The 12,487-nt window shown below is 52.0% G+C and overlaps 1 protein-coding gene across 1 annotated transcript; it reads right to left on the minus strand.

Moving 5' to 3' along the window:
* Positions 1-2,927: 2,927 nt before the first annotated feature.
* LOC122395300 lies at positions 2,928-12,121 on the minus strand. Its single transcript, XM_043392743.1, has 10 exons — positions 12,083-12,121; positions 11,286-11,630; positions 10,795-11,211; positions 8,590-10,595; positions 8,123-8,381; positions 7,270-7,980; positions 6,627-7,073; positions 5,605-6,105; positions 4,515-5,147; positions 2,928-4,211 (listed from the first exon to the last, which is right to left on the minus strand). Exons 1-10 carry the CDS (start codon positions 12,119-12,121, stop codon positions 2,928-2,930), a joined length of 6,642 nt encoding a protein of 2,213 aa, XP_043248678.1.
* Between the last annotated feature and the right edge of the window lie 366 nt (positions 12,122-12,487).

The raw sequence follows: 12,487 nt of genomic DNA on the forward strand, positions 1-12,487 counted from the left end.
TTTTATCACGTAATATGAAGTTTGAAAATGATTTTCACCGCGTAAAAGTTGTGGCCGTGCGAAACTCCGTCGCCGATGTCGATGCTCCGTGAGTCACTCTCGCCGTTTCCGCGAAACAAGGTAACATTTTCGCGTAGTTCCGCCATCTGTGGCGAACTTCAGACGAGGCACGCCATCGATCGCGTGCAACGCCATTTTACGCTCGACTACTCTACGATACCAGCCACCTTTATCGTTTCCTCTCCTTCCCTAGCCGTTTTCCAGACCATGTGATACCATCGAGAGCCTCGAACACACGTGCTACATAAAAATTAGGTTAACGGCTCGGTTAATACTCCTAACGCCCGACTCTTACCCGTCTCTCGCCTGCAACCGAAATTTTTCGCTTTCCGGAGCGCCCTCGAGGCGAAATCTCGAAATCGTACAAACATAAAATTAATTAACACCGATAGGAGAATTCATCCCCCTTCAAACAGTTAAAAATCTGGTATTAATTCGTATGTTTTGCTTTCGAGCTGACCCAACACAAATCGATAAGGTGATTTGTAATTATTATTATCGTTCAGACTCAAAGTTACGTTCGTTTTAAAAAGAAGGTCGAGCTTGAAAGGGTTGCAGAAGCGTACCAGAGACGAGCAGAGTTCCTTTTCTCGATAAAAATCTCGATGAATACAGATGTTCCCAACAGTTACGATAGATTGGGTTTCGGGGACGCTGTAAAGCGGATCGTTGCATATTTTAGACTCGAAATATTTTGCTGGCGTCGTACGTGGCCGGAAGTCGTGCGTTGGAGGTTTTCTCGCCGCGAACCAGCTTGGAAAAACATGGACGAGGGGGGAGGGGGGGTTGGACGCGTTAAAAGCACGGAATCGGGGAGGCTGTGACTGGGAAATTGACTCTTTCGAGGGTGTCAAGGGCACGCTCTATATTCAACCGTCGTTAGTCTATTCCGAGACACTGTCGAGCAGATTATTTCCTATTTCCGGAAGCGAAGTGGCCATCAGAAACGGCAGGGGTGTCGTTCTCCTGGCACAGATATCGAAAGGAATCGATGGCCGTGCCTCTCTCCTCCCCCGATTGAATAGCAACCTGCCATGACGGGATAGGCAACCGTCGCTATTGGAAAATGATCGTAATGCGACTTCCGGCACGCTTTGATAATTCTCTTCGTCGAACGCGACGGGCTTTCACCAGCTCGCGCATCGATAAACAAAACCAGGGGATTTCGTGGACCGAATTCAGTTCGAAACGATGATCGAACGAGTGACGCAATCGAATCGGTCGGGAAATTAATTCGATGCCCGACATCTGGGTTGGTCTTTCTCCTTTCGTACGATGTTCCATATCTTTCGAAAACTATGTTCCAATTAACGTATAAAATGGTATCGAAACCAAACCGTCTCTATCGATTCGAAATTATATTTTTGATTCCGGTTCGAATCGATTCGAACGAAGTCGACGACTGCAAAACTGGAACAGTCGAAAGGTCTCTTTTTTTTTTCTCTTTTCTAGGTTATGTTAATGCGTAATAAGCGATCGTTAGATCGAGTCGCGATAATTCGGGTTACATCTAGAATAGTTCGACGGCCATTAAGAGATTTTCGATAAAAACAATGGGGGTTAATTAAAAGGGATGCGGCCGGGTCGATGAACTCCGGTGAACTTTAGAACGGAGAGTTTATTGGCTCAATTTAACGCGAAAGGGGCGAGTGCTTGTCGAAGTTGTCCGTTTCCTCGTCGAAAAGGAAACCCATAGTGTCCTCGCGATGTCTCGACAAAATTTTATTCGAGAACAATGAATACAAACTTCTAACTTCGTTTTCGTGTTGTTTCTAAATTTAAATTCGAAAATTCTATGTTTTAAAAAAATATCGCGTCTCGGTGATCGGTTGAGAGTAATCACGTGTCGAGGGAAAGAGGGGGGGGGGGAAGTGTATAAATAATTCACGAGTGGTTACCCGCTTAACTGATCGTCGATAAGCGTGGGACGTTCGTTAAGCCTGGCTGTCGTGTACCCAGGGGTGAAAGGACTCCTCGGAGGGTCGCGTGCAAACGAGACCGTTGCTTTCGTACGTTTTTATTAAAATACTTAAACGCTTAACTTACACGTGTACCAACAGCGGGCGGAAGGTAGTTCTCGGTGAAACGGACTCGGCCCTCTATCGTTTAAAGCGACGCTGCCTCCGTTTCCGGTTACGATCCTAGTCGAAGGGCGACCAGAAACGTTTCGCCACCTTCTTACATTTTTTCCCCATTCCGCGAACAAGCGTCACGACGCACGATCGATCTCGAGGCGACCGGGTGCTCGAACCAGGGTACGCCAGATTATTTTTAACACGTTCACCAGCGGCACGGGGGGGTTGTACAAGGGTTGAACGCAGGGGATAGGGAACCTGGGGGGCTTTTGGAGACGCTTTATTCGTAGATGATTCGTCCACGATCGAATCGGGACTGTTCGATTGATTTAATCCTACGTGGACGGCCATTTTGGAGAAACTTTGTTTACCATTTTCCGTGAGAAGGAACAGACTGGGACCCACGGTCCCTTCCGCAAGTTTCATCCGCTCGGTGTGTAGAATTTTGCTCTTAAAAATAGTCACACGTACCGCTGTTTCGCGGATCCATTGAAAGAGAAACTCGATTGTCCCGCTCTCGGTAAGAAGCAAGTGTCGAATGCTGATAAACTCAGGTTTGGTGAACCGAAAGAAAATATACTTGTCCCTTCCACTCGGATCGCACGCACCCACGCGTTGGAAATATACAAAAAAAAAAAAAAAAAAAATAAAACACCGCCTCGACGCGCGAACAAATCGGATCCCTGGTAAATAAATAAGAGCAGATCGCGCGTTACGAGGCCCCCCGCCCCCCTGTGCAGATCCGTCTTTTCAGCACTCGTCGGAAGGTAGCGACGATTTCGTGGGTCCCCTTCATCTGAACCGATCGTCCTGGCTGGGCCTGGTCATCACGCACCGGCCCCTGTAGCAGATCTCCGTCATGTGGGAGACCCTGGTGGTCGTCGACGTCCGTAGTACCTTCCCCAGGATCGTCTCGGTCGCGTTGCTCGCCGCAGTGGTGCTGAGAGGCTTTGGGGTCGTCGTGGAGGGTGGATCCGTGACGATCTCTGGCGTCGTGGCGACTCGTTCCAAGGTCGTTGGATTCTCAGTCGTGGGAATAACCGTTTCGGTGGTGACACGAACGCCTGAATCCTTCGTCGAGAACTCAGCCTCCGTGGGGATCTGCGAAGTAGTCGTGGTTTCCGGTCTCTCCGTGTTCGCGACCGTAGTCTCCTCCTCGACGCTCTTCATGGTATCGAAGATCGCCTTCACGTAATCCGACAGCGTCTTGACGCTAGCGTCGCCCTCGTTCTTGGTCACCAGACCCGGTATGGAGGGCTCGACGCTGGCTTTAGGGTCGCGTTTCCGTGACAGAGAATGATCGAACGCGGAGGGATACCTCACCTCGCTCCACTTGGTCCTGTGATTCTTCGGATGGGCGTAATTGTCTTCCCTGGACTCCTGGTCCTCCTCGAACGACTCCGAGCCACTTTCTCTCTCATCGTCGAGGCCCCCGAAACTCTCGTCGCTGTTGATCGTCTTCGATCGCGTGCTGGCCGAGTCCTCGTCGCTCTGAACGGACTCCTCCTCATTCGGCTTGTCCACGTCGTTATCCTTCGCGGTGTACTTCTCAGCGAGCAAACCCAGGTCCAAGGCATCCTGGACGCTCTTCTCCCACTGATTCTGACCCGTCAACTTCTTTCCCCCGTCGCCTTTGTCTTCCTCCGTCGAGGAAGTCCTCTCTGACGTCGGTTGCGTGACCATGTCCTCGTAGGAGGACTTCATGGTGGTTGTTTCCTGAAGCCTGTCCGTGGTGGGCATCGTGGTGGCTTGGATCTCGTTCACGGTCGTCTCCTCCACGTCGTCCGGGATAACTATCGGCGTAGTCATCGCAGGAGACATGGTCCATGCGGCCTCTGGTGCCTCCGTTGTCGTGGGCCTCGCTGTAGTCTTGCCCTCCTTCAGGATCTCCGTCAGAAAGTCTTGCAGAATCGACTCCTCGGACGAGCTCGACTCCGTGGTCGTGGGATGCTTACTGTACTTGTATTGCTCGCGAACCAAACCGTTCACCGCCGAATTGAAGTGCTGGGACTCCGCTGTCACGAAGTCGTCCACCGCTGGTCTCACGCGCACGCGAACTCTTCTCCTTCGCGCGACCTGAAACACATTTTTTTTTATTAATATAGGGGAAAGAGAAAAGAGAGGGCTGCGGAGACTGTTAAACGCTGGGATATTGAGAGTCGGTCGAGCGCTAGCGAGAGGGTCAAGAGCGTGGCCCTCTGGTAGCAAGTACAAGAAGCAATGGACCCCGCAATATTAATGAAAAACCGCAATTTTCTCTAAGAGACCTAACAAACACTTATGTCCATTGCATTACACGCGACTTCACCTAAATAAATACACTATAATCGTCTGTAGTTCTAGTGACAAGTCTTTCCAAGCACCCAGTGCGTACCGTACCTTTCTAACAGCGGGTGGGTCAGCTGGTTTCTTCTGTATCTTGGCGAAATCGATAGCGGTCTGTTGCTCGGTGGAATTTTCCACCTTGTCCGTCAGCCAGGTCTCCGCTTGGTCGTCGTATTTGTTCTGCGTTATCGTGGTCGGCGGACCGGTGACGCTCGTCGTCCTGACTTCCTCCGTGTGGTCCTGGACAGCCGTTTTCCTCCCAAAGTCCGTGGTGCCCATCAGCATCGACTCCTCGTCCCTGGTGTCCTCCTCGCTGCTCCTTTTGTCGTCGGAGGAAACGACCAGAGTGACGGACGAGACTTCCGGCCCGGCGGTGATTATCTCCGGGGCGCCAAGGTCCTTCAGGGACTCGTGAAACCATTCGCGATCCTTGGCCTGCTCCCCGGCCACCTGGTTCGCTGTACGACTCGGCTGGAACGAGGTCCTGGTCAGTTTCGTCGACCACTGGCTCTCCGCGCCGTAAATATCGGCGGGTGTCGAGCGTGAGTCCTCAGACGACGACTTGCCTAGGGACGGTTGGCTGTATTTCCTCTGCGCGTTGCTCGCCAATTGCGTCTGGTCGTATTCCTCGCGTTGCGATCCCTGCTCGGGGTAGTTGCCGAAATTCAGCACGAACTCGGACGGATACTGCAAACGAGACGAGATTTCGATTTTGGTACGCAAAGATAGATCACAAATACTCATCTAATTCGGGACGATTCTGAAATTTGGGCTAGAGAGTTGCTCTATCGATCCACCGCTTTGGTAGTTAGATATTTATATAAGGAGAGCTCCAATATTGACGAGCACCAGTGCACGTTCTAAAATTTTGAATCCTCAGGGAATGATTATTCCCAGGCTCGTAACTTCAACAGTCTCAAAGAAGGAAAAAGGACTCAGGACTTCGACAATCCCCCAAAAAAGGAGTCGATTATCCCCATCTGGCCTGACGAGGCAAAACAGGAATCGATCGAAGCGTAGGGTGTTGGTAGGGTGGTGGGTACGCGAGTACTCGAATTTCTAATGACAAGTCCAAGCCCCCATTAGCTGCAGGGCGTCCAAAGTCCCCTGTAATTCGCCTGGTAGGCCGTTACGTAACACTCACGTTCTCGCTGGACGATTCGTAGAACTGATGAGCGGTTGGATTACGCGACGAAGGGAACTGCCCGTCGTAATTGTCGTCGTAGAGATTCGGTTGTTGCTCGGTGGTGGACGGCTGACCGGCTATCCGGGGATAATTCTCGTCCAAGGGTAGCTCGTTGTGCGCCTCCAGGACGGACTCTGTGGTGCTGGTGGTGGTCACGCGTTTCTTCACGGGTCGTCGGATCCTGCTCCTTACTCGCGTCTGTTTCGGTTCGTCGGGTCGCGACTTCGATTTCACCGTGTATATAGCGTCGTCCGGCAATATGGTGGCAACAGGTATTCTTTCCGTGGTGGTCGCGGCCTCTATAGACGGCGTTGTCGTAGGTGGCAGAGTGGTGGGCTTCCCCGACAGCCGACGATTAGGCGTCGGTTGGTACTTTTGACGCGTCTTCAGCAACTGTGTCTGAGGATTCGATTCGACAGACTCGATTCCCTCGCTGGGGAGCAGGGATTGCTGCGGCACCTGTTTCAGAGTTCATTTCTAATATTTAGCAAAATAATTCCTCAGTGGTCAACCTGCATACATACAAGATGGCGTATATTAACCCATCTTATTAACCCTTCACCCTTTGCACTCCTATGTCGAGTGTGATTCGACGTCAATTTTTATTTCAGGAACTCCTTCGTCAAGTCCAAACCAAAGAGATATCGTACACTTGGAAATTACAAGATACAACAACAGTGTAAATAAAACAGATATTTTAACAGGTAAATTTAAAATAGAACACTTAAAGGCGTTGGGAGCTGCTGGTAACAAAATTGAAATATAATTCGTAGTGCAAAGGGTTAAGTGGACTCTCAATCTCGACCGAATAATTGTACTCAATGTTGATCTTTACCAAGTTGGTAAATGGAAATCAACCTTCCTTCAAAGCATTTAAAAAATAATGAACTAATAGAGAATTACTGTTAATCTTCTTTTGACTTCCAAGAATAGGCAAGAATTGATCTGTCGTTTGGCACATTCGGTTCCATTTCCCTTACCTCTGAAAGCTGGGGCCGATAGGTAACAGGCGCCGGGAACCTATTGTCCACCGGATGTACCGGTCGGAAGTTCGGCGGTCTTATAAATCCGTAATCGATGTCTTCTTCCGGCGGGGGTGTGGTCGTCGTGATCGTGGACGGCGCTATCGTCGTGGTGGCGATTTGTCGCTGCTGTTGTACCGCGTGGATCTTGATGTACTCGTTGCCATCCGTTTGCACCTGGGATCCGTGGCTTTGTGCACGCGTCCTGGGTCTGTTCCTTTGTCGATTGTGCGACGTACGGGTGGAGTCCTGATTCACCACGTTGAAGCGAACGTATTCGTCCTGGGAGCCTCTGTTCTGCGTCTGAACCGTCGGCTCGTGGTGCACGCGAGTACTGATGCGTCCTCGGAGCCGCTGACGTATCACTACGGGGGTGGTGCTGGTCGTGGTGGTCTCTGTCGTTATCTGAAGTCACAAGTCATCAGTTTGGAAGATCCAGGGTATTCAGTTACCTCTGGGAAAAATTTTAATGGGAGATTCTGGAGGCCAAAGACGAAAATCAAGAATACCAATTTGTAGATAGAGGCTTCCAGAATCTTCCATTAAAATTTTTGATCTAACAAAGGCATCTAGACAGTTTCTAAGATTCTCCCTCACTCACGTCGGACAGAGTGACCTCGGTGGACGAGACGGGTAGCTCGTAGTCCTCCTGCTTGTTCTCCGGCAGCGGGACGAAGATGGGCTGCTCGTTGGGGTCGTTGTGGATGACAGCGCTCTGGATCTTCTCGCTCTCGAGACGATGGAGATTGTCCTGCCCGGTCAAACTGTACTCCGGCTGGCCCTGAGGCACGTTCACCTCGTAGATGGAGGAGTAACGTTGCTCGTCGGGTATCCTGGACCGCGGATCGGCGGTGGTGGCCAGCTCGTAGTCGCTGTTCTCCGCCTTGCCGTCCAGCTGATAGTCCTTGGGTCTCTGTAGGATACCCTGGTCCAACGGATCCCCGCTCTGCGCCTGATAATTAAATCCGTTCACCGGGGTCTTCTCGAGGCCGGTCTGCTCCAGGGTAGCCTGATCGTAGCCGCCGCGATAGTTTGATTGCTCCGGGAGGCTCTGGGGGTAGTTCTGGTGCCTCGAGTAATCGTCGGACACCAACGGGGAGCCGTGGTTCACCGTCGCGTCCCGCAACGACGTCGGATAGTTCTCCGTGGTGCTGACCACCGTGCTAGACGGATAATTCTCCGGGGAGAAATCGTTTAGGCTGCCGTCTGGACCGCTCGGTTGTAGATACGCGTTCCCCGTTGTGGGCGAGTCGCCATGGGGGAGGTTCTCGAACGTCTGCTGCGTCTGCGGCTCCTGGTTTTGCACGAGCAGCTGCTGCTGTTCGAACAGTAAGACATTTCAGTTGCGTCACCCGGACTTCTAAATCGATAAGCTGCTAATTGAAAGTCTAAGTTGACTCTCGATCTCAACTGATTTTTGCTAAATTGGTTTAACAAATATGAGAAGCAAGCACCTCAGCTTGGTGAAGGGTCTTCTCCCGATTCCTGTACTTCTGCGTCCTGCTGGAGGGCCTCCTGTGCTCCGTGTTGTACTTCAACGTAGTCTCCGGGATCCTGGACTTGCTAGGCTCGTACGCCGACTCCCGATATTCCTCGGTGGTCGTGGTGTACCTGGATCTAGATCTGTTGTAGGGTCGACGGTTTCTGTCGGTGGTCGATCTCGTGGACGGGGCCTGGGTCGTCGTCCTCGGTCTCGTGGTGACGACCCTGTTCCTAATATTAATGAGATATCGTGTGAGACGAGACGAGATACTTATTGATATTGTGGCGCTCCTTCGCTGGTGTAGGAAATCGAGAAAGATCGTAGGAGCGAGGATGGAACGCTTACAAGAGAGACAAGAGCGTAGTCCTCTGGTAACGAGTACGAGAGCTGACGCTACAATATCATTGTAAAATAAATGAAATGCTTTTCACCACGTACCTCTGGCGTCCACGTGTCCTGTAGGTGGTCGTAGGAGTGCGTTGGGTGGTAGTACTGGTGGTGGTGGTGGATGGGGTCGTGGAGGGTGTGGCGACGGTGCTAGCCTGCAGTTTACCCTCGTTCCTGTCCAATAACGAATTCACCAGGCCAGGCAAATGCGGTGAAATGGCTGGCAACTCTGCCGGGAGGCTGTACTGAGTGGGTCCAATGGGGGCTCTGACGTCGTTCAGGTCGCCAGCAGTTATTGCGCTCTCGAAACTGTTGCTCAGACCGGACGTGGAGTGGGAATTGTCTTGACCATATTGCCCTCCGGGATTGTACCTCTGAGATTCTCTCTGCTGAGCCAGTTCTTGGTTTATCAACGCCAGCTGGGCAGTTAAATCCTGATTCTTGGTCGAGGGATCCTGAGGATCGACGTCTTTGTAGCTGGGAGTAGTGGAGTACGAGACATCCTCTATCTGGCTCACCGAAGTCTCCACTCTGGGACGTTGCACGGAACTCTCCGTGGTCCTGGAACCATCGTCGTAATACTTGTGCTTCCTCGTGGTGGGCCTCTGATCCTCGTAATAAGCCGTGCTGATCACGGAGGCTGGCTTGCTGTCGCCGTAGAACTGCCTGAACCTGAACCTGGACCCCGAGTATCCGGGCGACGGGGTGCTGGACACGTCCTGGGAGTATCCAGCGGTCGTCTGAGGCTCGTAGAGAGCAGTCGTGGGGTCGAGACCGCCGTCGAGTCCGTCGCTGTAAGAGTTAGGCTCGATGAGGGGCGTGGGACTGGGATTCTGATCGTCGCCGTCTTTGGGATCGGTGTTGTCCAAGGTGTTCACGACTACCGATCCTATGTGAGGCGATGGGAACGGTATCTTCGAGTAGCCTGGCGGAGGATCGAAGCTCAGGGGCGCTACGAAGAAGGGCAACTTGTCCACCTTCCTCTCCACTCGGTTGTGATCGATGGACGAGAGATAAGGCAGGTCGAACTTGGCGTAACCGAGCGGTGGGTCCAAGCTGGTCGGACCTACGAAGACCTGAGGCGTGTCTGGGCCGACGGTGTCCAAGACAGCGATCGTCTTGGCGTCCTTCAGTATCTTCAGAACGTCCGACACCCTGGCAGAGTTTGCCTTCGAGTGTGAGTTTCCCATGTAAACGGACAGGGGTGGCTGGTTGGGTGATGGGGTGGTGGTCGGTTCCCGATAACTCTGTTGCTCCTGGTACTGATTTCGCTGACGGTGTCTGGTGCGAATCTTGCTCCTGACCGGCTTCGTCGAGCCCACGTGCTGACGATGGAAGTCCTGCTGGTCCCTGATCAGAGGCAGAGCCTGCGACTGCACGTCCTGGTGTTGGCTCAGAGCGCTGGTCGCTCTTGCCTCGTCCTCGCGTTGCTTGTCCAGGAGCTGTTGTTGCTTCAAGGCTTCCTGAATCTCCAGCTCCTTCTGCCTCTCCATGGCAGCTAGCCTCTCGGCCTCTCTCTGCCTGGCAGCCTCCTCAGCCCGTCGTTTCTCTTCCTTGGCGCGAACCTCCGCCAACCTTCTGCGTTCTAACTCCTCCAAACGTTGCTTCTCCCTGGCCTCGCGGATCCTCTCCAATTCTCGTTGCTTGGCCATCTCCTCCAGCCTCTCCAGCTCCTTTTTCTTCTTCTCAGCCTCCCGTTGCCTCTGCAGCTCCTGTTCCCGCTGAAGAGCCTCCTGCTGCAGCCGTGCCTTCCTCTCCAGCGCCCTTTGCTCCTCGTTCAGCCTGGCGATCTCCTTCATGCGTTCCTCCTTCAGGAACTGGGTCTTCTCCTCGCGTTCCATCTGTATCTGCTGCAGCAGCTGACGGGAGAACGCGTCCTGGTCGTGAGAAATGCCGACCTGCTCCACCCCCTGGTTCTCACGGTGATGTTGATGCTGCTGTTGCACCAGCTGCTGCTGCTGCTGCTGCTGCTGACGATGAGGATGCTGCTTCCTTCCGCGGCCTCTTGGCTGGCCTCGTTGCGCCAGCGTTTCCGCCGGCACGTACACCAGCTGCACCTGAAACACGCGAAACGATTCTTTTTTCCACGATCTTGGGAAACTTGATCTTGAGTATGCGAGTCAATAACTTGGCGCCTAGTTTTAAGTGTCCCGTTTAGGTTAAGATTAGAGTACACGTGGCACCATCGCTGCATTTTTACACTAAACGTTTATGTTATCTTTTTCAACAATTTAAACTATGATCGAGCGCACTGACCTCTTCCTCCTCGTCCTGCGAGTGCTCGGGCTGAGGCACGAAGAACGCCTGATTCCCATCCTTCAAGTGTTTGGCCCCAGGTCGCTGGTTCTCCTGAATCTGTTCGAGCTGTCCAACGTCGACGTTCTGTCCCTGTTGGAGCAAGTGGCCGTTCTTGAAGCTCTGACCGGGCAGAGTCGCGTACTCCTGGGGACCTTCTCTGTCCTGTTTCGGTGGAGGTGGAGGTGGATGAGCCCTGGGTCTTTGAGGGAGGAAATTCTGCGCGGGGAACACCGGTGGCAGAGCGTCGGTGGCAGGAAGCGGCGGTACCAAATCCTCCGGAGCCAAATCTGGCCCCGTGTGGGAGTGCAATCCACCTTGTTGCTGTCGCTTGTCCTCTTCCGGATTACTGAATCCGCTGGGCAGGAACGCTTGTGACTGAGGAACCAGAAATTTCCTCAAGTCCAAAGGATGAAATCAAGAATCGATTCGAACAGGAATCTTGTTTGTACCTGAAGGAGCTGCTGCTGGGTCCTGAGCTGTTGTTGCAGCAGCAACAGCTTCTGTATGCTCTCCTGCGTCTTCTGAAGCTGCAGAAGCTGTTCCTGGTACTGTTGTTGAAGAGTAGGTGGCAAGGACAGTTGCGGGAGTTGGGGCAGTTGAGCGGAGCCGCTCGCCACGATTCCGGACGATGGATTGTTCTGTTCAATTTGGGTTTGAGAGGCTCTGGGATCCGGTAATGGGATCCATTCGCTGTTCGAGACCTGTCGTGACCATCGTTCGGCTTGAACCGCGCCGAATTCGACCGACAGGACCAAGCAGATCGGTATCGTCAATGCTAGACACCTCTGCACGAACTGCAAGAAGAAGAACTTCAAAGTTGAGAGATTCAAAGGCTTTTTCTCTGATTAAAAATTGCAATGGGAACTTGTAGGGTACGGATTAAACCGGTAGGGACACTGGTAGGACTGGAGGCTAGGGGGAGGAGTGGGTGGAGAATTTGTGACATTGCTAGAACAATGAAAGGGCCTGTCAGTGTGTGCGAATATTAATTTTTCGCGAAATTATGCCTTGGTTGACCTGACGAACGGTTGAGATGGCTCACGCCACTCTCCCCACTCTTCCGTCACCTTAGAGGAGGCACATATGGCGCTGCCGTGACCAAAATCACTTACAATTAGTCGTGTGGGGGACTCCGGGGGAAGAGGACATCCTGACTACCTAGACGTACTGGGACCTTCCTTGGCTGACCTGGGGGCTACTATTGGCCACTGCTGACCACTACTGACCAGTCCTGACCACTACTGACCACTTGACTAGTGCTGACCAGTTGACCAGTGGTGAGCATAGGATGACCAATAGTGACCAGTTGCTGACCAGTAGTAAGTCTTGCTCAAATATCCCCTCTCTCTCTTATTTTTCTAATTTCAAGCTTGCTCGCTCATTTTTGACTACCGTTTGACGAAGAATTGGGTTTATTAAATTTATCGGTTTTCGTTTCGTTACTGTGGTTGTTTCCATCATTTCTTACATACAATGGGACATTCTATTGACTGGTTCTTCCATTATTTTGACAATTGTTGCGTTACCTTGACCACATATGACTGAAAGAAAATGATTCTCTATGGGGTATTTCCTTCGATCGTTTACCATTTTTGATTCCAATTCTTTTCTCAACTCGTATCTGTCTTTGGCGATTAATCTGAATTTTTAT

Source organism: Colletes gigas, unplaced genomic scaffold (assembly GCF_013123115.1).
Source record: "Colletes gigas isolate AHSC1104 unplaced genomic scaffold, ASM1312311v1 Colletes_gigas_Sc00005, whole genome shotgun sequence".
NCBI classification, from domain to species: domain Eukaryota; kingdom Metazoa; phylum Arthropoda; class Insecta; order Hymenoptera; family Colletidae; genus Colletes; species Colletes gigas.

What these genes read in the sequence shown, in the direction of transcription:
- LOC122395300 (XM_043392743.1), bottom strand. Translation starts at nt 12,121, where the DNA reads ATGCTCACCACTGGTCAACTGGTCAGCACTAGTCAAGTG. An exon ending in CCCAGCAGCAGCTCCTTCAG is followed by an intron (nt 11,212 to 11,285) that starts GTACAAACAAGA and finishes CTGGTTCCTCAG; the next exon opens with TCACAAGCGTTCCTGCCCAG. An exon ending in AGGACACGTGGACGCCAGAG is followed by an intron (nt 8,382 to 8,589) that starts GTACGTGGTGAA and finishes CATTAATATTAG; the next exon opens with GAACAGGGTCGTCACCACGA.